Here is a 27166-nt window from a genome sequence, read left to right as displayed (position 1 = left end):
ACCATGTGAATACTGGGCGCCAACATAAGCGATGCTGGGGGTGGGGGGGCATCCACATACAGAAGTATACAGACAAATAAGCAGGAAACAGAACAAGTGGGACACAGAAGCCTGGCTTGAATTTACGCATCACTGTGACTTCCTTTCCTCTCTTCATTTGTCATATTCAACTACTGCAACACTTCCATTTTTGCAGCTTATCACACAAAAGCCAGCTTTCTTACCCGATTGCTACAAATACAAGGGTACGTTGACTGTCTAGACAAGAGGCAGAACTTGCTCCTTATGAGCGTCAAGCTTGACCGGTTATCCTGAATTCAAGTACTGTGTTTGGAAAGGCAGTTTGGAGACTCTGAACTGAAATCACTTCAAGTCTTTTACTTAACACCTCACTCTAATCTCACGGGGCAAGCATTTCATGCCTAAAGAAAAAGTGACTAGGTTGGTTATTGCCACTGAAAACCTTAAAAAAAAATTGGTTACATTAAGACGGCAATAGCTAGAATATTCTAATAGGAAAAGGTAGATGAACCAACTTCTGTTTCAAATTATACTGAGAAGAACCCTGATGCTTCGAAAGGAGTGAGGACTCCTTTTCAGCTTCTGGTTTCATCTCTCTCTCTCTCTCTTTTTAATGTTTATTTATTTTTGAGAGAGAGACAGAGACAGAAACAGCACAAGCAGGGGAGGGGCAGAGAGAGAGGGAGACACAGAATCTGAAGCAGGTTCCAGGCTCTGAGCTGTCACCACAGAGCCCGACACGGGGCTCAAACTCACCAGCGGGGAGATCATGACCCGAGTCAGAGGCTTAACCGACTGAGCCACCCAGGTGCTCCTAGTTTCATCTCTTGCTGTGCTGGCCGCTAGAAATGGGCTCTAGATGCTATGTCCCCCGGTTCGTGCAGCTGTTTCGGGGAAAGCTTAATGAGGGTCTCAGGCAGCATGGACAGCATGCTCTAATAAGCTCTCACAATAAGGTGAAAATAAAAGGAAGTTTAAACTACTGTGTAATATCAGAAGTATACCGTCCATGCTACAACCCTTAATGACAGCTAGCGGAGCACGGGATCCTCGCAAGACAATGGGCTCGCCCCGGAGCCCTTATGGCGATAACTTCCAGGGCTACCAGTAACCACAGGTTACATCCATGGGCTGGGTACTGAAATTCACTCAATTTACACCTCTCAAGTACCTGCCATGTGCCAGCCATAGGGCTAGGCTTAGAATTCAAAGGAGAATGGTAGAGCGCATGCTTCTGGAAGCTTACAGGTTATCAGCAGACGCATTAAGTTATTAGACACTAAAATACCCCGCGATAAGCAGTAGGGGGAGGTACAAGGTACAACAGAAAACAGAGGAATGACCCCAAAACGGTGTGGTTGAGCTGGGAAAATAATGTCTAAGTTGAGACCTAAAGGCAGAGTGTGCCCTGTTTAGGTAAAGCGTGGAGGGTTTGTACAGAGAAAGACGGGGGACTGGAAAGGGAGGGAAGCTGTAGGAGATATTACATGTGGAGAGAATAAGGCATGCAAAAGTCACAAGGCTTTTAAATCGCCAACGTCCATGAATGCCCCCTTCTATGGCATCATGGCCGCGATCATCTTCCTGTGCCGACAAAAGAAGTAGGTATGGAAACACGTAGATGTGGAGAGGTGTTAGATACGTCCTCTCCCTCCATCAGTCCTTCCCAGGTTTCCAAGCTCAGCCTGGAAATCTCTGTCCTACAGATACATTTTTTCAGACCCAATCTGAGATGCTCTCTGAAGAAGACACCCATATATATATCTGCCATGACGCTCATCTTGCACTCAGATCACAATTTTTACATATGTTTGCCTTGTTCCCTATCAAATAAGACTTAATTAATTTCACAGGTGTTAAGACACACCGACAGCTTTTCTTGATCTCAGTAGTTGTCAACAGAAGGTCCCACACTGGCATGTCACAGCAGTTATCCGGGTGACTCTGATGGTTGGAAGCATTCTGACTTCAGGGATATTAAGCCATGAAAAACCGTGTGCACCCTCAGTCACGAGGTGGGGTCACAACAATGATGAATCTGATACGTACAGTGATGGAGATAACCTCCCCCTTTACATGAAAACAGCGCTTTTACACACTTCTGTGGGAGAGCGGATTACCACGCCTATTTTAGAAATTAATCTTGAATCGGGTACTGAGAGCTCTTCAGTCATAAATTCCTCCTTTGAGATATTTTTCCAAAAGAAATAAACATATGTGTATAATGACAGGAACAATTCACAGTAGTTGATCCATTAGTAATATTTACAGTGTGCCCATAGACACTCTCCTCGGCACTAGAGACAGATGAACTATCACAATGGCCCTATGAAGTAGGTCCTATTTGGAAGTTGTGCCCATTTTGTGGAAGAAGAAACTGAGATCCAGGTGACATGTTATAGGTACACAGGCAGGAAGCAGGGAAGTACAGACCTCTGCCTTTTGTTGGCATTCCTTTTTTTTTTTTTTTAATGTTTATTATTTTTGAGAGAGAGACAGAGAGAGAGAGAGAGAGACAGAGTATGAACAAGGGAGGGGCAGAGAGAGAGGGAGACACAGAATCAGAAGCAGGGTCCAGGCTCCAAGCTGTCAACACAGAGCCCGGCTGCAGGGCTCGAACTCACAAACCCCGAGATCATGACCTGAGCCAAAGTTGGATGCTTAACCAACTGAGCCACCCAGGCGCCCCCTTTAGTCTGCATTCTAAACCATGATACTTACTCCCTCCAAAGCTGTCATGTTTATCCTAGCACTGTTTATAGCAACAAAAAATTGAAAACAATCTAATTTTCTAGTAATGGGGGATTGGTGAAAAGAGATGGGTATAATCACATAATGGAACATTACATATCATCTAAAAGTGATATTATAGAAGAATATTTAATGAACTTGAAAAACATTAGCAATGTCTTCTTTGTAAAAAAGCAGATTAAAATGGTACCACATGATCCAATTTTAGCAATATATTCGAATGAACTAGATGAAAGTGTTGTTAATTTAGGTCACAAAAGGCCAAATATCAGCAACTATATATGGCTGAACCTAATATTGGGGGAGTCAGGGAGAAGAAAGAACATGACAAAGGCAGAAAGACAGACAGACAGACTTAGATAGATAAATAGATAGATAGACAGATAGATAGATAGATAGATAGACAGATATTGAGAGGCTCTATGATCAAATGGCACCACTGGGGATCTCTGGGTCTTAAGAATATGCTTGATATTCCCTTTGTTCATTTAGATTAACCACCTTTTCTAAACTCTCTGCAATCATTGTACATCCTTTTGGCAGTATGAGAAAAGCAAGCAAAAAATGATTTTTAAAGGGTTCGATCTGCTGAGCCTTTGTATCGTGCCAGATTCTGTGCTCCCTGCTTCAGACACCACTTTCTGGTCCTCAGAGCAATCACAACAAGGTGGGTCATCATTATCATCTTCAGCACACGGAGGATATTTAGGATGAGACTCTTTAGGTAAAGTGTCCCAAAACACCAGGCTGGTGGGGGGGGGGGCATCCGTATTCAAAGGCCAAGCATTTTTCATGAAGCCATCCTGCTCCTGAAGGAGTGAAATTATATATTTTGCTTAAACATAATATCCCACAATTTCACCAGATATGACCCATGAAGGCAGGGCAGCAAATGATAAAACCTGTCACTGAGCCAGCCCATGGGGTCAGCCAATGACTCACTATTTAGGGTCACTGGAACTAGGAAATTACCTCAGTCGTGAGAACATAGTGAAAATACGATTGAGGAGATGTCATATCTGAAGAGCTTCTGTAAGTTGATAATGATTCTATGCAAACAAAAAAACCAAAAAGCTCACTGTGAAAATGGTATTGATGTCAACTAGCTTTCGGAGCACACCAAACTGAAAACTAGGCCCACGTGGCAGATGGCCAGCGTTCGTGGTCTGTTTGGTAGAGGAATGGAATCGATCGTGAATGTAGATCCACATTCCACAAGGAGACCAACGGGTAAAACTATCTCAACACCTCTGGGAACATTCTCCTCTCCCGACCCACTTAAAAAATTTTAATGTTTATTTTCTGAGAGAGAGAGAGAGAGAGAGAGAACAAACCAGAGAGGGGCAGACAGAGAGAGGAGAGACCGAGAATCCCAAGCAGGCTGTGGGCTATCAGCGCAGAGCCCAACTCAGGGCTCGAACTCACCAACTGTGAGATCATGACCTGAGCCGAAACTAAGAGTCAGACGTTGAACCGACTGAGCCACCAAGGCGTCCTTCTCGTGACCCACGTTAAACCCTCAGTCCAATCTCCCCTTCAAAGGATGGGACGAGAAAGAAGGGGTTGTAAGATACATCGAGTTTCAAACATGCGGCAGCCTTATGCAGCTATTTTCTTCAAATATCACAATAACTCAATGCCACAGGTATAATTATTCCAACATATCATGTGCCAAATTAACTCAGATGATAATTTTCTCAGTCACTTAGCATTCACGTGGCAGTGGCAAGGACTCAGCCGAACCTGTCAATGCCTCAAAGCTGTGATCTTGCCGTACCCCATCAGGCCATCCCAGGCAACTAATGCCCCACGGTGACAAAATCTGCCATCAGCACACATTCACGGCTTCTCCCTGATTTTCAAAGGGGAACGTTCTAAGACAAAAACATCTCACAGATGTTTGAAAAATATTTTTTTGGCCTAAAAATGATATTTTCCCGGCTTTAAAGTGTTAACAGCAGTGTCATCAGAATGGTTTTGATGCAGAATATCTCAACATGTCCACAGACACCCATGTATCGGCAAAAACGTGGCATTAAGAACATTCTTCGAACAAACAGCAGATAGTTTAGTAAATCTCACGTCTTTGTGTAGAGAAAGAATGAAAGAAAGGAGCACAATGAGAGATACGCAGAAATGCCAAGTTGAGAGACGCTTTGGAGCAAAGAACAAGGGCACATTAATACAATGCCTCAGCCACAACATTCCTCAACAATGACAACAGAAAAAAGGAAAGGATGAAATCATTTTTCCCTTAGATTAAGGAGTAATGTTTACCATCAAGTTCACCTTGTTACAGACCTTCATCAATCACGAGCTGGCTCAAGGAAGGGTATAATCATTCAGCATCAGACAGACCTGGACCCTAGCTACTGTCACTTCATAACCATGGAACCTTGAGCAAGTTCCCAAACTTTGTTCTACTTAATTCTCTCTCTGTCACATGGGAATGGTGGGACATACTAATCACACAAAACGTACCTTTGGTATGTGTGACACAGCATGGATCTAGTGTAGCAGAAATTTTATTCCATGGTCAGCACATTGGAATATCCCACCCCAGGAAAAACAAAACAAACAAACAAAAAAAACCACCCTAGAGAAACATCCTCCAGCTGTACATAAAGCTAGAATAACAGGCCTGTCGTTGGTTTGTACTGTCTTTCTTGCATGAATCATTCATGACAAAGGCACAATTTGGTTCTCCCAATGTGAATTTCAAAAACAAATTGCCCACAAACTCCGCAAAGTAAAAGACGAGGTGGGGTGTCATCCCTTTTGACCATTTTCATAAAGCCAAATGGAAAAAGCTCAGGCCTGCAGTGAAACCCAGTGCTAGGTGACATCCTATTTTTACTTGCCAGATAGAAACTGGATTTAGAAACTTCCCGCTTGCGGGTGACCAATGTGCCCAGAGGGGTAGGCGGGTACCTGGAGGCCAGAAAAGTAAAAGGAGGAACCAGGAAACAACGCATGAACTCCTGAGTAATCCTCCCCTTCACATAAAGAAATAGGTGGCCATAAATAAAACCTACAGAATCTTGCCGTATTACTAGGCACCAAAACCACTGACTTGATCTTGCCTCAGCCTCTCTATGCCCACTAAGACAAGAGAAGCAGCCTTGAAACCCACACTGAACTTCAAGATGCTTTTCTAAAGCGACTGGCTCTAAATTACAGAGAACAACAGAAGTGGCCAATTCTGTGCACTTGTGTTAGGTCTAAACCAATCCCAGATGAAATGATGAGTGGTCTGCATTTTGTTGTTGTTTTATTTTGTTTTTATTTGTCTTGGATTTGACCTCTAGTATAGAAGAAGTCAAATCGTAGAACCACATGGGGTTTGAGAAGCTTGTGGATACATCTGTCCCAGACACTTCCAGCAGGATAATATATGGAATCTGGGAACTAGGCTTTATCATCGGGGAAGTGATGTCAGCTTATAATATATAACTACCTTCACCAGGGTTGCTGATTGAAGAAACTAAGACTAAGTGCCCTTAACATTTAAATGTCAAGTATCTTTTAGGATACATTAGTCAGCCATACTGACTTGAAAATGTATTTTTGTATGGTATTTTGCTGTAATGTTCACCATTGACTTTAAACACAGGGCAATCTGTGACTAGGAGAGAAATTAACAGGGAAGACGTTCAGCCCTTCACATTCTAATACATATAGACAAAGCACAAGTAAGTCACTTTCAGGAAAATCGCTCTACGGAGTTTCAGGAGCGACCAAAATAAACTTCCACTGTCTCAAAGGATAGCAAAACATGGTTCTTCTTGAAATATACACCCTTTCTTCCTAAGCTCTGGTTCCCTCAAGTTCTTTTATCTCCGTGTGATTTCATTCCCTTCCCTTCAGGCTAACAAGGCTACGGTATGTCATTCCCTTTGTTAATGCAGAAGAAAAGACCCTCATTCAAAACATCAAGTGCTTTAAAAATAAAACAACTTTGTAAAGCTTCTCCATCCATGAAGAAGAACAATAAAAATGTATTTTCCAGATCCTCTGAAAGCACTAAAACCTCACGTCCTTCACATGTCAAAAAAGCCACTGGAGAGCTGACAGAGAGCCAACGATCACTGTGGACAACCACCCAGTGCTGTTGATATTAATATTATTCAGTGGCTGAGAGAAAAACCTTTATTCTTCTTTTTTTAAAAAAAATGTTTGTTAAATGAATTTTCAAAGCATGAAATATCATTTTAGAACTGCAGCGAATGCTTATCTCAAATTATGAAGCAGAAAAAAAGGGCGTGAAATGTTTATTCTTTAATGTGTCTAAATATAAACGTTGATGTCTCTCAATGAAAGCATATTGATGACCCTGTTCACGGTGCAGGAAAATCTCAAGGCTATAAATGGTAGGCTCGGCTTAAGTGAAGGATTTGGGGGGATTACATTGATCCACTGAAGTCAAAAGAATAATAAAAACCTCAGGAACCATTACAGGGTGTCTTGCTTTACAAAGTCCTGCCGTATTTTTGTTCTTTTGCTCATGTATTTTTTTTTTTTCATGAAACATGTATTAAGTATCTTCTAAGGCCACGACGTTCTGTTTGTTGAGGAACACACACTACCTGATCCTGCCTGACATGTTCCACAGCAGGATTTCTTGATCTGCTGGAAGAGACTGGTCCCCAGTGAGACTTACCGCAAAGCAGGCGTGCTAGGTGTTACAGTTCACAGGATGCTCGAGGGACACAGAGGATCTATGTTATGTGTGTACTGAACCTTCGGGCAGAGGAAAGGAGGGATGGGGAGAAGGTTTCCAGGCGAGGTGAGGCTTCAGGGGAGCACCGGAGAGTAAGCACTCGTCACCACCACTGGGCAAGTACTAAAGCTCTCCATTCCGGACGTGAGAGTCAAAGGGCGGAAGCCTTAAATGTTTGCTTAAAATCCCACGGTGAGGAAACTAGACCCCAAGCCCTCACTGTTCCCTGGATGGTCTGGAAAATATAATACAGTTTTCTTGGGGAAAAAAAAAAAACAACACACACTTTTTTTTTTTTTTTTTTTTTTTTTTAGCTATGGGAGACTACAAGTAATACTGTAACAAAGGCCCGTGCACACACAACCTAGAATTAACAGTTGGGAATGCTACGTCCCCTTTGCTTCATCATTTGATGCGAGAAATAAAATATGAGAGATGAAGTCCCCTTTGTCTTCTCTGTGCCTGGTTCCCAGGTCTCTCCCTGCCCCTTCCTCAGAGGTAACCGCATGATTTTAACCTGCATCCTGCTAGTCTGTGTGTGTCCAGAAATAATAAACTGTATCATTTCATGTAGTTATTAGTTTTACATGAAATGTGTACATCACTGTGCATCTTGCTTTTTCTACCTTGTCTGATGGTATTGAGATCAATTAATATCACACATCTGCTAGCACAGAATACTGTATATCAATTTATAGGAATGAATGGCTACACAGCATTCCTCCATATTAACAGCCTCTAACAAACTTCTATTTTCCCTTATTCATGGCCATTATCTGTTGTTGCCAAATTTTCACTGTTACAAAGATGGAAAGAATAGATCCCCCAGTTTAAGCAAAGCAAAGGTTTCTGCAAGGTCTGTAGACAAATGACAAAGGAGTAGGAGTAAAATTCCTGGATCCTATGGTGCACACAAATTAGAATTTTACTCTGGAGACAGGAAAATTGCTCTCTAAAGTTACTCTGCCAATTTACCCTCATGGGAGCGGTATATGGAATCTTCCTTTCACATCCTTGCCAACATGCGGTGCTGACAGACTTCTTAACTTTTGCCAATCTGATGGCAAAAAATGACATCTTGTTCATTTACTATGCACTTCGCTGATTATGACAAAGAGAAGCATATTCTCATAAACTTATTAGCCGATCAGGTTTCCTGGTCTCTAAATTATCTTACTGTGCTGCCCATTCTAAAGTTGAGGGGTTTTTCTTACTGACTTGTGGGAATTCTTCATGAATTCCATATACTAATCATTTGCTTTATACATTGCAAAAATCTTTTCCCATCCCTGCTTCTATTTAACTTTGCTTAAGACATTTTCTGTCTTGAAGAAGTTTTTCACTTTGATGTGGTCTAATTATTCTGAGAACTAATGGATAACATGGATAAATCTGATTTATGTATTACTAATTTTACAACATAAGGTTTTTTTTTAAGGGGCTGCTTTTCTTCAATGTATGAACAAAACTTCACAGTTTAGATACCAATATCCAGTGCAAGCAGTTCCATTAAAATTTAAACTTTCTTTGGAAGTTACTTTCACTAGTTTTGTGGAATAATGGTGAGTAGTAAAACATTAGGCTTTCACAGAGGTTTAAGATGATCCTATCATTTATGATTCAAGAGCTAGGCTTCTCTTGCAACCTCTTCTATTTTATTCTGTTGGAATAGTCTTTATCACTTATTACTTTCTATACTTTTAAAAGAATATTTCAGGGAGAGAGTGTGGGGAAGAGGGACAGATTGAGAGAGAGAGAGAGAGAGAGAGAGAGAGAGAGAGAGAGAATCTTAAGCAGGCTCTACGCTCAGCGTGATCTCATATTCCTGGGATCATGATCTGAGATGAAATCAAGAGTCAGACACTCAAGTGACTAAGCCACCCAGGTGCCCCTACTTTCTTCGCTTTTTTAGTTTAAACATGGCAAATGTGATTAATTTCTCTAGTATACAGGTACAAATGTTCAAACTTTTAAAAATCAATGAAGTTGTCGATGAATTAAAAAGATGATTTTGACAAAAGAAAGAAAAACACAGTGACAGGCCCCTTTTCTTGTTTGCCTTGAAGAAACTTTCATGTGTTTTAAAAAAATTCTCTCATACAATCGCAAACAATAAGAAATCATGTATAATTGGTGAAAGATACCGGACTACGTAATACACCACAGCACTTAAATATTTTATCCAATTAACAACATAACTCCGTAAGATGAAATGTATGCAGTCCTACTAAACTCAAGTGTCAGCGCACCCATTTTACAGGTATGGTGACAAATAAGGCTCCGGGACCGCCTAATATATATCATTATTTCACTCTCAGCAGAACAGCCAGGAAACACATTTGTGCTGTCAGAAACTGGCTGCTGTGTGATTGCAGACAATTTGTAGTCTGAATTTCTTTGCCTAATTTCTTACTGCTCCTACTCCATTGTGGTACACATTTCACTAAGTTCCACATTGGCATACAAAATCCCCACCTTGAGACATAATACGCGGAAGTTTAGATGGCAGAACCATTCGGCGTTACCCGCTGAAATGAGGGCGGACTTTCAAACACCTTTCTTAGTCTTGAGGCCGCTGTGTCAGAAGCCTCACCAGTCTACAAGTAGTAACCTTGATGTTGGTACTATAGCTTTCCCTCTCCTGAGGCCAAGGAGCTCCCACATCCCCACTGCCTAATAGTTCATGGAAACCACATCGAGTACATGTCACCTGGCTTCTATGATTTCACTGCAGGTGACTGTTTATGGACAAGGAATCTTCTGCTAAGTCACCAAGGAAGAATGGGCCCCCTCTACACACAGCCAAGAGCCACAGGAACCCAAACTATCTTAAGGCCACTGAAGGGAAGAACCCATCATAGGGTCATACCCTTTCTCTAGAAGACTTATGATTACTTCCTTCTTAACTTCTCTGGATATTTTGCTTATATATTTGGGCACATACTTCCAATCCCTGTTAAACTGAAAGCTCCTTGAACAAAGAGTCGGAGTCTTATTCATCTCTCATGTCTCGCTTTTATATCCGTTACTATTCCTGGAACATTTATGCCTTTATTCCTTCCTCTCACAAATATATATTGAGCAGTACTGTGTGCCCAGTACTGTGCTGGACATTAAGTGAGTAAATTAGCTACAGAGCAGTGAAAACAACAGACAAAATTTTAGGGGCCCTACGTCCCAGAAGGAAAGACAGTCCCAAAACAAAAGAAAACAAAACAAAATATTTTCAGTGCCATAAAAAAAATTAAAAAGGAGATGTGATCAAGAATCATGGGGAATACTCTTTATATATAAAGGTTGGGGAAAGCTGAGACCTGATTGGCCTCAAGAAGCCAGCCACATAAAGGTCTAGGGAGAAGAGTATTCCAGGTTGAAGGAAGATCGAGGGCAAAGGGAGAAATGAAACCAGTGTGGGGACGCCTGGGTGGCTCAGTTGGTTAAGCGTCTGACTTTAACTCAGGTCACGATCTTGCAGTCTGTGGACTCAAGCCCCACGTCGGGCTCTGTGCTGACAGCTCAGCGCCTGGAGCCTGTTTTGGATTCGGTGTCTCCCTCTCTCTCTCTGCCCCTCCTCTGCTCGCACTCTCAAAAATAAATAAACGTTAAAAAAATTTTTTTTTTGAAACCAGTGTGTCCCATGAGAGGAAGGGAGAGGGCTGGGTAGTACGATACCCAGAGAGAAAGTGTGATGACAAGGGATAGATGGCATAGGGGTGGGACAGGTCAAAAAGAGCTTTGGCGATGATTCCATCTTGGGAAATACTGGGGAGTTCTGTTTTATAGAACAGTTTTGCAAGGTCACTCTGGGGTCACTACAGAGAACTGACCCCAGTTGGGCCCAATTAGGTGTAGCATCAAAGAGGCTATTGTGTGAGCACCGATTAAAAGAGGGCAGTGACGGGGCGCCTGGGTGGCGCAGTCGGTTAAGCGTCCGACTTCAGCCAGGTCACGATCTCGCGGTCCGGGAGTTCGAGCCCCGCGTCGGGCTCTGGGCTGATGGCTCAGAGCCTGGAGCCTGTTTCCGATTCTGTGTCTCCCTCTCTCTCTGCCCCTCCCCCGTTCATGCGCTGTCTCTCTCTGTCCCAAAAATAAATAAACGTTAAAAAAAAAAAAAAATTAAAAAAAAAAAATAAAAAAAAATAAAAAAAAAAAAGAGGGCAGTGACATGGATTGGAGAGGTAGCAGTCAGGTCATGATCTCACAGTCTGTGAGTTCGAACCCTGTGTCAGGCTCTGAGCTGTCAGCACAGAGCCTGGAGCCTGCTTCGGATTCTGTGGTTCCCTCTCGCTCTGCCCCTCCCCCACTTGCGCTCTGTGTCTGTCTCTCTCTCTCAAAAATAAATAAACGTTAAATTTTTTTTTAAATAAAAGCTTAGATTTTGTTATATTTTGAGGTTGAACCGAGATTTTCTGATAAGCAGATGTAGAGGGATATTGAAGAAAGCCAAAAGAGAAAAAAAAAAAAAGGAAAGAAAAGAAAAAGGAAACACATGAATACATGATACTGAATGGAGTTTAGTAACATGACAGGCAAGCCTGGTCTTTAACAGCCACCGCGTGTGGACTAGTGCAAGGAACGTAAACATCTACAGTGTTCTCAGTAAGCCAGAATGTAAACCAGACATGAATCCATCTGGTAAGGACATCCACGTTCGGAGGTTGAGAATAATGCAGGAAACTGCACTAGGGCTCTGTCTGGGGGACCTCGTGCCCAGCAACTGTGGACAGAGAGAGGCTTCTGCTAAGCAAGGGGGTGGCCCCCGGGACTAAACAAGATGTCCACAACGAGCGTCTGCATCCACTGTTCCACCCACACACTGAAGTCTAGTGGAAGCCACATCTGTCACACAAAGAACTGCAAGTAAGTACCAGGTACAATGCCGAGCAGGGAACAGCTACGGGGTCATCTAATCCTCACGGTTAGGTCGTCTCATCCTTATTTCAGCACGAGGAACGTGAGGCCCAGAAACAGCACCGAAATGACAGCAGCCAGGACTCCTGCAATTCAGCTCCAACACGGGGTTTAGAGGGAGCAGGGGGAGGAGGTTCCCTGACCCTCCAGAGAGAACCAAGAACAGCCCAGTTTTCAGCGTCCTTCGGAAAGGCCAAGTCCGCATTTTGTGCTCATGACCTCTATCGAAAGATGTGGGCAGTCCATCAGCGAAACTGCCTTCAGGCGGGTCTGATGAACCCTTCCCAGCTCCGTCCTTCCCACCTGTCATCAATGCCCTGCCCCCACGCCAGTGAGCCCAAAAGATCTCTTAGTCCTGCTGCTTCATCAACCCGATTTCTAAAGTAATTCTGACAGCGCGATTGGGCATGTTAACGACTCACTGTGAGGACTGGGTTCTGAGCGCCTTCTCTTCCCAGACACCATCGATCCGACTATTGTGTCCAGTCGATAGAGCTTTGCAGCAGACCTTGCTGGGGAATAAGCCAGCTTTTTGTGTCTCACGATTTCTGGCTTGCGCTATCCTTCAAATGGATTCCCCGATCGGAATATCCCGCAGGCAAAGTCTTATTACGTACTCCCTGCTGCACAGCACGCCTGCTTTATATAAAAGGTTATCAGTGTTCCTAATGTTGTACCTGAAAATGTTTGAGCTAGTCTTGCCTCCCAGGCATATTTTTACTGCTTCCAAGTACATTTAACCAGAAACGCTATCGGTGGCTAAATAAGCCCCAGTTTCGAATTTCTAAACCGAAATTAATTTCCATGTTTGCCTCTACTTGGTACTCATTTCGAAGCCTGCGGAACAAGCTTTGAAAGCTATTTGCAGGCTACTGGTTGATTTAGGGCTCTCCCTTGCATCCTGGAAGTGCCCCATAGCCAGAGGAGAAACACATTTCTCTACAGACGTTTAGAAAAATCATAAACAGGATTATATAGATTGAGAGAACAAATGTGTTACTGCTACTCATGCAAAAGCTTTAAAGGGTTTCCAAAACAAAGAAAGGTCTCAGGGATTGCATATATGTAAGTATTAGAGAAAACCACACATAAAATCACAGGTTGGAAAGGGATCGTAAGTATAATCTGCCCAACATTCTTAATATTATAAGTGAGGAAATTAAAAATTACAAAATGAGACCATCCAAAGGGGTGTCATTTAAAATTCATCATCTCTGAGAGTGTGCCTTTGACATCTCTCAGAGTGCTTTTCTTTTCTTTTTTTTTAAAACTATTTTTGTTTATTTTTGAGAGAAAAAAGACAGAGAGACAGAGCATGAGCAGGGGAGGGGCAGAAAGAGAGAGGAAGACCCAGAATCTGAAGCAGGCTCCAGTCTCTGAGCTGTCAGCACAGAGCCCGACGCGGGGCTCAAATCACAAACCACAAGATGATGACCCGAGCCGAAATTGAAGCTTAACCGACTGAGCCACCCAGGTGCCCCTCAGGATGCTTCTTTTCACATTTGTCTGGTGCTGTCAGCCCCTGCCTCCTGCTCTCATTCCTCTCAGGGCCACGGACCCTTGACACTTTAACCAAACCTCCTTTCCAATTTCACGAGGCACTGTACCCTTGTGGTTAAAAAGACTGGCCATAAAGGGGATGTGACTATGCCTCCACCATTTAGTAGGTGTTTAAACTGAGACAAGTCATTTAATTGTTCAGCACGTCTGCTTCTTCATCAGTAAAATAGGAACAAGAATTGTACCCATGTCACGTCTGCCACGAGTATTAAACGTGACTCCTATAAAGCCCTTGCGGTGATGCGGTGCACATGCCAAGGACGCAAGGACTATTACCGTCATCATCATCATCAATACGACCCAACTCCTGCACCCTTTCACGTCGGCAGATTGTCTCTGTTGCCAGTTTACCCAAAGAAAGGTCATCAGATACGAACCCCCTCAAGCTCTCCCCACCTTTGCCCACTAGCTCCCTGATTCCACACACCTCTTGATATCTCTGCCAGCCCTTCTTTCCTCTTCATGCCATATCCAGTTCTCACTCCAGCCACCCAGTGCCATTTTTGGCTTTCTCCAGCCACCTCTGTTCTGTGTACCTGCCTCGAAGCCGTGAGCTCTGTGAGGCCAGCGAAAGCTCCACATGCGTTTCCTTATCCCCAGCATCCAATACAGTTCCTTGCACACAGCAATCACTCAATGAAAGTTCACACCATGAACACGCGGATGACCTTCATGGAATCATACAGCTCATTCAATCTAATTAAATAGAACAACCATTCACTCTGCTCCAACCACATGCCAGGCACAATGGAGGCTAACGAGATTAATAACACACAGCGCCTGCCTTCTAGGAGTTGTTTTTCAGGGCCTGAAAGAGGAAGAGGGATAGAAGACTGATGAAGGGATGGAGAGATGGATGTTGGGGGGAGGAAAAGGGAGAGGGGGAAGAGGAGGGAAGGGAGAGATGGAGGTAGGTTAGATTGATGTCATATAGGCTAGGGTATGCATTAGAATGCCAATAAAAGTAAAATATGAGTGAGGTTTTTTTTTTTTAAATCATTTAATCAAATTTTAAAAGAAGCAATATGTCTGAGTTCAGTCAAATAAATCATGATTTTACTCCAGGGGAAGAAACTTTGTGCAGTCTTCTGACACACTTGTTGTTGCTGTTTTTTTTATACAGAGAATACATTGAGATCTGGGAAGACTGTCTGTACGTCACAGACAGGAATCCATCCGTCCATGGACAAAGTAAACAGTCAGATTAAATCTCCAAGGGAAGCCTTTGTAAACCTGCACCTGTGAAAGTACCTGCTCCTTATTCTACCACGTACATTAGTAAAGAAAAAACACACACACCCAGAGATAGCTGTGTGTGAAAGGTATTGATTTACTGCCATCTGATTATCTGGAGTGAATGATCCTGATTATCAGGCAGAAATTGGGTTGCACAGTAGGATAAAGGAGAACCACGTCTGGAAGCCAAGAGATTCTGTGGGTTCCTAAGAAGTATTTCCACGCCCAGAAGTAAAGGTCAACAGAGAAATCAACCAAAAAAAGGGGGGGGCAGGACGACTGGAGATTCAGATCCTTCAAGGGGGATAAAGGTTGAGGTCGCTCCACCAGGTAAAGAACCCCAAGCAGTTGAGGTGTGAGGGAGGAGGGGGAAAATACAGAATGAGGGGTGGAAAGAGGAAGCCGTATGTACAGTTATAGCCTTGTGACAAATGACAGCAAGGAGGCCTGCAGCAGTTTTTAATATCTTCCATTTGTTCTATGTATGTGTTTGTTTGTAGATGCTATTTTCTTTTTTCCCCTCTCTTTCCACTTTATTTTATATACAAGCGGTTCTAAGTCAATTTTAGTCCAGCAAACACAATATTCAGTGGAACCGTGACAGAATTTGAGGAAAAATTCATGTCATCCATAATGGCTATGTAACTGTTGGGTCTTGTATCTCCTCACTTTGGAAAGAGAGTGAGAATGTTTTTACTTGTAAGACGGAGAGCTGCATCTTGCTGGGTGGAAATGGAGGGTTGTTTCCTTGACGTACAAGAATTCGCATGTGTGTACACATGGGCAGAGGAGCTCAGCAACCAAAGGACTGGGTGTAACAGTAGTTATCACTTTATTGGCTCTCGGTGCTAAATTTATCCATTAACCTGTGCTCTACAAAAGACAATATAGGCCCTTTAAATAGTTTTACTTTGCCAACTGACCAAATGTTAAGCAATCTGTAGAGGGCGCTAGAGAGACACTGCAGGAGGAAAGTTTTCTTTGGTGGTTCCAGCCTGCTAGCTCAACTGACTCCTACAGGGCAGGTGGCTCCTCCAGCACCCTGCTCCTGCCAAGCAAGCACAGGGGGAGGCACTTCTGCAGCATCCGGCTCCATAGCACCTACATCTTGCACGGTGCCCAGTTTCTGCAACACGACCAGCTTCTCCAGCCCAGCTCCAGGCTCCCAGAAGCATGGGCCACTTCTCAGCACCCAGCTCCTACACTAGCAGGTGAGTTAGCTAGTGGCTAGCAGCACCTGTCAGCCAACAACTTCCGCTGGCATCCCTCTGGGCCTTTTCTGTAGCAGAGCACGTCTCCTAAGACACTTCTCCCCAAACAGCTTTCCCAAACATCCTATAGTGCAGATTTCTTGCAAATTCCAGAGGGCAGATTGCCATCAAGTTCTACCAGAATAATACAGCCTCTTGCCGCTCGGTGAGCTGTGGCGTACCTTCTCTAAGAACATCTGGATCCAAGCCCTAGTGGGGATTCCTTTTGGACATCCTGTCTCAGCCCTAGAAGTAGCGGCTGCTCCTTAAATCTGCTATTCCTGTGTTCTTTCGAGTGCTATTAATTCTACTAGCCAATTCTTCATTACTCCAGTCCCCTGTTATAGTTAAAAATGTTTCATAAACTTCCCTGTGTCAATATGTCAGTTTGACAAACTAATGGTAAGATATTAACAAGGGGGAAAACTGGATACAGGTATATGGTAACTCTCTGCCATCTTGCAACTTTTCTGTAAATCTAAAACTGTTCCAAAATAAAAAAGGTTGCTTAAAAAAAAGTTATTGTCGTTTCTGTCTCCGGATTGGACCCTGACCGATGCAAGCAACTAGTCTGATTATCAAGGCAATCATTTTATGGATCTAATATATATCATCCAGTGTGTTCATAATAATAACCAGAGAGGAGGGGACAGAGAAATAGAATCTTTGGAAAGGAGGTCACATAAACTGTGCTACTTAGTAGATTACTCCAGCGTGCGTTTTGTTTCAGGAATTATTTGGCCTAGAGTAATTAAACTATACACCTTCTAACAAGTGATATTAAAGCCACTGCTGCAGACAAAACCCAGGTAACAAGACACAGCGCTCTAGCTCGGAACAGCATTTTCTTATGTGCTTAAAAAAGGTATCAGAAACGTTTTCCTCAGAGCACCTTTGAAGACTGTCTGTGTTTATTTATGCTTTTGTTCATTTTAAAGCCAAAACGTCAGTTGTAAAGAATAGACTTAACCTTGCGTCAATAATCGTATTCTAGGACGGAAAGAAGAGGTGTCCTCAGAATTCTAGAAGCTTCATGCAAAAATCAGTGAATTCCAAAAGAAAGCAACAAGTTACGTTTTAGAAAGCCTCACCTCCAAAATAAGGCAAGAGTTTGTTTTCTAGAAGGCCTAAATCAGTTCTGGAAAGTCTGAAACTCATGTAGCCTTTTCTTCACACAAACACTCATCTGGTCTGTTCTCTCAGCTTGAGGCAGGCGTAGTTCTTGGTAAACTAACTCTGAATAACCACTGCAACATACTTGCCAGGGAATTAGTAACAAATCTCACTTTTCAAATACGTCCACTCTTTTCATTGCCACTAGTTTATATAATAAAGTTATTTTTCTTCAAAATGTGTAGGCGCAACTGATTTTTAAGCTGGAAAAGTTAATGAAAGCGACATTGCATTTGAGGTCAGTCGGCCAGAAAAATGGCTGTGAGCCAAATCCCACATCCCAAACATTTGCCTCTGCGGCATGTGAACAAAATGCCCACTTTCCTCCTGATCTCCAGCAGAAGCAAAACAAAACCCTGCAAGACAGTTATCCATTGGAATTGGAAGCCTTTCAGGGGCAGAAAGACACACACACACACACACACACACACACACACACACACGAGCGCACGCACACACACACACACACACACACACACACACACACACACATACTCCCTGTTGAAGATACAATAAAAAGGCTCTTTCACACAGAATGTTCTGTGCACAGGCAGCACAAGGGACTAGTCCTGGAAATGCTGTTTTGGGGACAGCCAAGAGATCACAAGCCTAAAACAAGTAGTTTCAACAAGATAAACAGTAATCTCCCCGATTCCAATTATAAGCAAGTAAGAATTCTTAAAACCGTTTTATCCAAATGGCTTGAAATCCCTTCAAACTAGTTTCAGAAAATAGTAATGTATGAAATGAGGCTGAATTTGTGTTGTCATCCGATCCTGCTAATTTTTAAAACTATTCTTTCCTTTCTCTAAACGTAATACTTTGGGCATTAAAATTCAGTTGCACTTTGATTCCCCCTCACGTTTTTCAAAGCAAAAGGGAGTACGAAGAGACAGGAAGTAGCCACAATTACACGCGCGGCAACGAGCTAGCCAGAAAACCAAAGTTTTAACTGTGAAATTTAGAAGAGCAACTGTATTATATGAAATTCCACTGCCTAATCCTCTTAATAAAGAATACTAGGTTTTAAGTGCAAGCTGTTCATAGTCCAAAATACCATTATGTTAGAATTATAATTCTAATTATAAAATTATAGAATTATAAAATTCTATATTATAATAATTCTAATTATAGAATTATATAGGATTATAGAATCTAATTCTAATTATAGAATTATAGGATTATAATTCTAACATAATGGACACAAATTATATACCATATTACTATTTGATTTAATACCAAAATGTTTGTGAATTTTCAGTTATGACCAATATTTCTCCCCAACGTTTTCTGAGCAAGTACTGATTATTTACATCTCAGATACCAGAGAAAAATAAACATACTAAGCATCGAAAATATCAATTTTACTTCTGATTTAAAGGCAACAAGTGGTAAATTTTAATCACCATGGAAGTAACCTTGATCAGTCAACATGTAAAAAGAACAGTTAGGACATAACAGTTATGTTACCACAACAGCTTTCCTGAACCAAGGAGCCTAAATTCTGGAACACATATTCATATTTACAGAAGTACCAGCATCGGACTATTGACACCTTCTTTCTAAGGACCTTTCTTTATCCTCAATTAACAACAGTTCTGAACATAATATATACACTGATGTACAAGAAACTGTCTTCATGAGTTGGACTGGGAACCCACACCATACTCTGCATAGGCAACTAGAGGGAAACCCATGGTTCAGGATAAGCTGCAGACAGGGGGGCCCATGCAGCAAAAACACTCCGAGATGGACAAGAACAGGTGGAAACTTACCACTAGAGCAGTTGGTCCCACCCCAGCCAGGCTCACACTGACAGGTGTTCGGAGCAATGCAGCGACCGTGGACACATTTATCAGCACAGTGGGCTGTCAGAGAGAAAATCAATCAAATAAGGAAAGTTGGCACAAGAAGAAAAAAAAAAAAAAACAACCCAACAACACAGCTGTTTCACATCCCAGTCTCAAGTATCACTTAAAAACAACATGCATGCTTGACAATTTCCTTCAATCCATTCCTTGGCCCTGTCAGGGTCCGCTGTGCAACCAAACAATTCCCCTTCTGATTTTGAGATCTCCAAATAAATTCCTTCATTTCTACGATTTCATTCTACGTCATGCTAAATTAGGAAAGGAGTTGCAAGAAAAACTGCCTCACCCACATTTTTAAAAAAATTATCAGTGACTACCGAATATATCCTCTTTGTTTCAGGAGAAGCATACATATGGGTTCAGGAAAAAAGCCCCAAAGGGAGATAGTGGGACTCCAGAGCGACAGAGTAGACCCCAGAGTAGACCCATAATACCTTCCCTGGAAAGCAAAGTCAAATTTCTTTGGGTGCACGTTACTCCCAACTATGACACAGCAGAACGAGATGCCCTTTTCCTATTAACAAAAATATTCAAAAAATGTCACTGAGGTCTTCAGGGATTAGTAAATCTCCATTTCTGTCTCATTAGTAAATGTCTTAGGTGTGGCCTGACCCGTGGAAGTAAGGGTTATCACCGCAAACATGAGCGGACAGGTAGACTGGCATTTCCAAAGCAAAGGTCTGTAGCCTGGTAGAAAGGAACATCAACTATATTCTGGGCCAAACATAAGCATTACCTCCAATCTTAGCACCGCTCACTTTGATTAAACACCCTTTAGAATGGCTGGATATACGAGTAATTGTGAGAAAAACACAGTGTAGTTTGGGGTTCAGATATTCCAAAATTTTATGTAAGGATGAGACGGAATAAGGTATCCTATGCTTTACAGATAAGTTTTATTAACTCACGTCTTATTACAAAAGTAAAACAGATTTTAAACCAATAAGCAAAGTAAACCTGCCTATGGTTCCATCAAATGGTAACATTTCTACGTATGGAGACACTCAGGAAATTTTCCCTATATATTTTTCTCCTCAAAGAAAAAAAAAGAATCTTAATATTTTCCAATTTTCCTTTCCATTAATATAAAAGTAAAAATCTTCCCACATCATTAAATATTTTTCATGTGATTTAGGCACAATTATGTGTATAGTTTACATTTGTATATATACTGTATATATACTGATATACATAGTATATATTTACATATGTATATATATGTGTATATATTTTACATACAGTTTCTGGACCAAAAAATGATAACCACTCCTATTATTTTTATCAAAAAGAATTTAGACATGCAGAGATCTAGGGGAAGGCATTTTAGATGAAGAAAAAGCAAAAAAAAAAAAAGGGGGGGTAGAAAGAAATCAAATGAAAGTGAGAAGATCTGTTTGGGTGCAATGTTCAGAGCAGTAGCTTTAGAAGATGTAGACCTTCCATGAAAAAATGCTCAACATCACTCAGCATCAGGGAAATATAAATCAAAACCACAATGAGATACCACCTTAAACCTGTCAGAATGACTAACATTAACAACTCAGGCAACAACAGATGTTGGCGAGGATGCGGGAAAAGAGGATCTCTTTTGCATTGCTGGTGGGAATGCAAACTTGTGCAGCCGCTCTGGAAAACAGTATGGAGGTTCCTCAAAAAATTAAAAATAGAACTACCCTGCAACCCAGCAATTGCACTACTAGGCATTTATCCGCGGGATACAGGTGTGCTGTTTCGAAGGGACACATGCACCCCAAGTTTAGAGCAGCACTATCAACAATAGCCAAAGTATGGAAAGAGCCCAAATGTCCATTGACAGATGAATGGATAAAGAAAATGTGGTATATACACACACACACACACACACACACACACACACACATATACACAATGGAGTATTACTTGCCAATCAAAAAGAATGAAATCTTGCCCTTTGCAACTATGCAGATGGAACTGGAGGGTATTATGCTAAGTGAAATTAGTCAGAGAAAGACAAAAATCATATGACTTCATTCATATGAGGACTTTAAGACACAAAACAGATGAGCATAAGGGAAGGGAAACAAAAATAATATAAAAACAGGGAGGGGGACAAAACAGAAGAGACTCATAAATATGGAGAACAAACTGAGGGTTGCTGGAGGGGTTGTGGGAGGGGGGATGGGCTAAATGGGTAAGGGCCACTAAGGAATCTACTGAAATCATTGCTTCACTATATACTAATTTGGATGTAAATTTTAAAAAATAAAAAATAAAGTTAAATCAAAAAAAAAATATGTAGACCTTCAAAATCAAAGTCAGTTGTTACGACTTTATTCTGAGAATTAGCTGGGAATATTGTAAGAAACATATAGAATTATCACAACAAACCATCAGGTAGAGGACACTACAAGGGAATAAAGTGACCATCAACTTGAAGAACTAAAGACTCACTTCCTTCACCAAAAGGCCATGTGGTGAGGGACGCCACGTCAAGTGAGCTTGGGACGTTGGGCCAGTGTAGAGATATTAACACTAGCATTGCAAGGAGATGCTCAGCAACTTCCCCAATACTTGATTCAGACAATCACATATTTCGCTGTAATTAAAAGCAAAACCAGCCTGTAACATATGAATACACCGGCTCTCTAATATGTTGCCTCATGCTGCCAGGTTAAGTCAGTACGTGCCAACCTCAGGGTTCAGCGTCTCCTGCCATCTCTATGCATGTGTTTGGTATTGCAGATGTGCCATTCATTGGTAAGGTCATGGCTCTGCACTGTTCTCTAAAATGTAGATTTGCACATACAAGCCAGCAAACCACCATACCTGGAGTATGCAAGGGTCGATTCAATGCCACAAAAGGCTCAGTCTAACTGCACAGGGGACATGTGCTGGATGCTGGATCACACCAGGTTATGTGGCAGCCTGCGCACACAGCCACAGGACACTCCCACCTCACCCAGAGCGCTGGCACCCACCGTAATACGTAAATATGACAGTGCCTTATCTCACTCGTCTTACACACTCAGGACATCTCTGTCTGCGGCATGTTCCAAACCTAAGTCTTCCTACCCCGATTTACCAGTTTCTCCTTACTCAAGATAGTAAAACTATTCAAAATGCCATTCGCACATCTAAGAAGTTGTAAAGATCAGATCCTAGTCGCCTTTCGTATGAAAGAAGAGCTACCCGAGAACACAGAAATTGGATATGGCGGCTGCTGAAAACAAGGGTTGCCCATATCCTCAAATTTCACATTTTTGAGATCGCTGAGTAATGAATATGAATGCTCTCATGTTTGATTCCTGATGGGATACACTTTGTGTTTTATGAAATGAACGCCAAGCAGTCCAGTCAGCTACAACAGATAAAAACAATAATCCTGTGATAGTAATGTCAAAATCCAGATTATTTTTATAAATGCCTTGAACTAACATTTGGCCAAAGTCTGGAGCAAAATGTCAATAGATAGTTAGTAGCAAACAAATTCATCTGTAAATTAATGAGAAACTGGAAGGGGGATTCTGCTTCCCTAATGATTTTTTTTTTAATTAAAGCTAAAGCCAATGAAATTGCCCCTGAGCAGTGAAGCCTCAAGTCAAGTAATTATCTAAGTAATGCGGAGTATTGTTGGTATGGATTCCAGAAGGAAAGAACACAAATTCTACTGCCACAGTGCAGAATCCTCACACAGCATTAGATTCTGTCACACAAGTGCCATCTGTGTTCCAAGCTCTTATCCCAACAGCTCTGGACTCTCCACATCTAATAATAACCTTCACCAAGAAACAGCTGGACCAGCAGGAGCAAAAGGAGACATCAGAAGGGAAGACAGTAAACTATAAAACTCTGTGCTTTCAAACATCCCAATTTGCCACGTTGCAGGGACACTCACTGTGGTGTATATGTTGACAGTGACCCTTGCCCAAGGACATCAGCTGAGCTCGATCCCTACCCCTGTCCCATCTTCCCTCAGTTAGCTTCGGATGCCACCCACTCTGGGGGCTATGCTTCCATAACTAAAGCACTGCATGTGAGAAATAAAGTAGAATAAAGATGTCGATTTGTCCTGTAGAAAATCCCAAAGTAGGCACCTGGGTGGCTCAGTCGGTTAAGCGTCCCACTTCGGCTCAGGTCATGATCTCATGGTTTGTGGGTTCGAGCCCCGCGTCGGGCTCTGTGTTGACAGCTCAGAGCTTGGAGCCTGCTTCGGATTCTGTGTCTCCCTCTCTCTGACCCTCCCCTGTTCATGCTCTGTCTCTCTCTGTCTCTCAAAAATAAATAAACACAAATAAATAAATAAATAAATAAATAAATAAATAAATAAATAAATAAAAGAAAATCCCAAAGTGCCCTAGAAAGAGAAAAGGAACAGAGGTTCCCCTTAACAAATGTTTAATCACTTATATTTCAAGATAGTTACCTAAAAAAAAAAAAAAAATAATAATAATAATAATAATAAGTACTAAAGACCCATCATAAGTGTGGCTCTCCTATCCGTGGAAAATAGGCTTCTTATTCCCTCTTCGTGTCCTTTCTTCTTATTTTTCAAATCAGGAAAATGCTAGCAAAGACGAACTATCCCATATGATTTAATTTCCCCATCTCCCTTGAAGAAGATCATCAGATTTCATATTCTGAGATTTTAGTAGTCTTTTTTAGATACCAGATGTAAGTAGCAGCTCTGGGCCCACACTAAACACTGCTGTAGACGCATCAGTGTCTTGAGGGTAGCCAACGCATCTTCTCCCTCAAGAACTGGGGCAAGAGACACTGATGAGAAGTGAAAGCTGTGGACAGTCTGTCTGCCTGATGGACAGGTGAGGACTGACATGATGACCTTAAGATCTTCTCTAATTAGGCTCCTATTTCAGCCTTAGATCCTAAATCCACTTAAATCCCATTACCAGTGCCACGGACCTCATTTCTTTCACGTGTAAATACTTGGCTTTAATACCAAGAGCCACTAACGATACTCAATAGTTTTCTCTTCTGTCATGTACATTTCACTTTGGATTTACACGTAAAAAAAAAAACAAAACAGAGGGAAGACTAAAGATTCCTTTATAAACCAATTATATCTCTAAATACAGTGCTTACTGTTGTTCTAATGGATATAATATCAATTCGTGTAAGTTAATTTGAAAAATGTTTCCATGATCAAAGTATCTTTTGAAAATAACTGTCCAATGGGAATGCAAGCCTTCCAGACAACTCATCTTTCCACAGAAATTCCTTTTATTCTGGTATTCTGAATTAATAACACGGGTCAAAATCTTGCCCGCACTCATTTATTCTGAGTTGCTATAAAAGAACACATATTATTAGAGTTAAAGGTCCCTTTCCCAAACATAATTGCCACATTTTTTTCAAACAAAGAAGCCAAGACTAGAAATATGGAATGGGTTTTCTCAACATTCATAGCTGGTGGTAAAGGTAGAAGGAAGAATTAAACTCTTGTACCTGGCTCGCAGTAAACCAAAACTTATGATGGATTTTAAGTGGGGGGAAGGGGGGGAGCAGAAGTGAAAACAATGGTAGATGTTTTATGCTGGGTCAGATACTAGGGCAGGTGAACTGGGTGGCTAGGAGTCATATCCAGCCATTCAAAAATCCGACTGATACTATAGTGTTCAGGTATAGACAGGAATAATCTTGTTTCCATATTTCCAAATTTACGCTGCAGCCTCTCCTATTGTGTTTGTTTATAAAAAGGAAAGGACGTCTCTTTCCTCCCATTTAGTATTTACTGATGTAACAGGCACATTGCTAGCACTACTATAGACACAGAGATAGCAGACGAGGGACTCCTACTCTGCAGAGGAAGGTCAAATACAAGCTCCGCAAACTCCATAGACACAGAGCAGAATGCCGCTGTATCAGCAAAATACTGCGAGAGCATACTCAAGAATTCCATTTCTATGACACGTCCAAGGGACAAATCTACAAAGACAGAGTGCATTAGTGGTCTAGGATTGGGAGGGATTGGTGACAATGTGGGGAGATGAAGATGTTCTAAAATTGATTGTGTGATAGTCGCACAACTCTGTGAATATACCAAGGGTCACTGAATTGTATACTTTAAAGAATACTATAAGAATTATACCTCAATAAAGCAGTCACAAAACATACTGCGGGAAATGCAGGAGGGGAGCATTTAATTGCAACTGGAGTGAAATCAAGGAGGTTCTCATGAAAGAACATCTGAAAAGAGGAAGTGAACACCTTTATAATACACTTGCAGGAAAGAGTGGCCAACAACAGCTGTTGCCTTTTCCCTTCTCCTTCCATCCCATCCCCAAAGTTGCCACACCCACTGCTTGGGGTCAGAGCTCTTGCTCCCCAGCCACCAGTGGTGCATATATGACCTGCGGTGATGGCTGATCAGTCATGGAAAGGGAGAGAACACGGGGAACTTAGAAATCTGCATTGAGTCAATGTAATAAAAAATACTTAGCTCAAATTCCTTTCCCTCCATTCCTAAATAGGGCTTTCATGGCCCTTAGGCACAGGCACAAAGAGCATTTGCTAGCAGCATCGTTGGCAAACGTTGCTAACTGTATACCTAATGTCCATCCTTCTTTCCATCCTTATTAACAGAATCCCACTCTCACCAGGGACAATAAGGTACCCAGCAATAAACTACATTTCCCAGCCCTCTTTCTGGATTGAAGTGTGCAGGAAGAAAACAGTGTGGGGGACAGACTTAATTGGGAAGTGTAATTCCCCTTCTCTTTCTCCATTCTGATGCCTAGTGTGTGGACAAAATGGTTGAATCTGCAAATACCATCAAGAACTTGAAGGAAGGACCCAGAGAATTGTGGAAACCTTTGCTCTGAATTCATTGTGTGCATGAATGTATGCCACAAAGCAACAACTTCTGGACTTCTCATTACATAAAGATAATAAACCCTTAGTATGTACCTGTTTCTATTTTTCAGGCATCTATTTATTGTGGCCAAACACGATTCCTAACTAATACATCGCCCTTTTGGGGGATCTTTCAGGTGAGTGAGTTCCTCAATTAAAAAAAATACTAATAATAGCAGAAAATTATTATCTCAAAAAAAGGCTGAAAAAGCATTTGGCAAAATCCAGTATCCATTTCTGATAAGAATGTTCTGTGAACCAGGAACAAAAAGGAGATTTTCATTTTCCTTTTCCTTTTCCTGATAAAGGGCAAATATGAAAAGCCTACTACTAATGTAATAAAATAATGAATGTTCCCACCCATACATGCATGATTAAGAACAAGACGAGGAAGTTTGCTCTTGTAATTTCTATTCGGCATTGCACTGGAAGTTCTAGCAAGTATAATAAGGCAGTAAAAAGGAAATAAAAGATATCCAGACTGGGAAGAAAGAAGCAAAACTCCCTTTATTTACAGATTATATAAATATATCTCTATATGTAAAATATCTGATGGAATCTACGAAAAAAGCCACTAAAAATAATGAGTTTAGGGAAGTTACATATACAAAATTGTACAAAAAATATACTTCTATACACTAGCAATGAACAATCAGAAATTGAAGTTTTAAAAGCCATCTACAATAGCATCGAAAAGGGCAAGTCTAACCAAAAATGTGAAAGACGTGTACGCTAAGAATTAACAACACTGCTGAGAGAAAGTAGAGAATTGAATTAGTCAATTTGACCTATTTGACACTTAGAGAATTCACAGCAGCAGAACA

At 41.6% G+C, this 27166-nt stretch overlaps 1 protein-coding gene across 1 annotated transcript in view; it reads right to left on the bottom strand.

The window, feature by feature from the left end:
• Positions 1-27166, bottom strand: part of MEGF10 (multiple EGF like domains 10) — a 134904-nt gene that overhangs the window by 71170 nt on the left and 36568 nt on the right. Inside the window, exon 4 of the mRNA XM_032592755.1 lies at positions 19398-19490. Within this exon, the coding sequence (XP_032448646.1) occupies positions 19398-19490 (93 nt within the window). The remainder of the gene's footprint in view (positions 1-19397; positions 19491-27166) is intronic.

This window comes from Lynx canadensis, chromosome A1, assembly GCF_007474595.2.
Source record: "Lynx canadensis isolate LIC74 chromosome A1, mLynCan4.pri.v2, whole genome shotgun sequence".
NCBI lineage: Eukaryota > Metazoa > Chordata > Mammalia > Carnivora > Felidae > Lynx > Lynx canadensis.
This window is presented reverse-complemented; position numbering and strand designations above follow the sequence as displayed.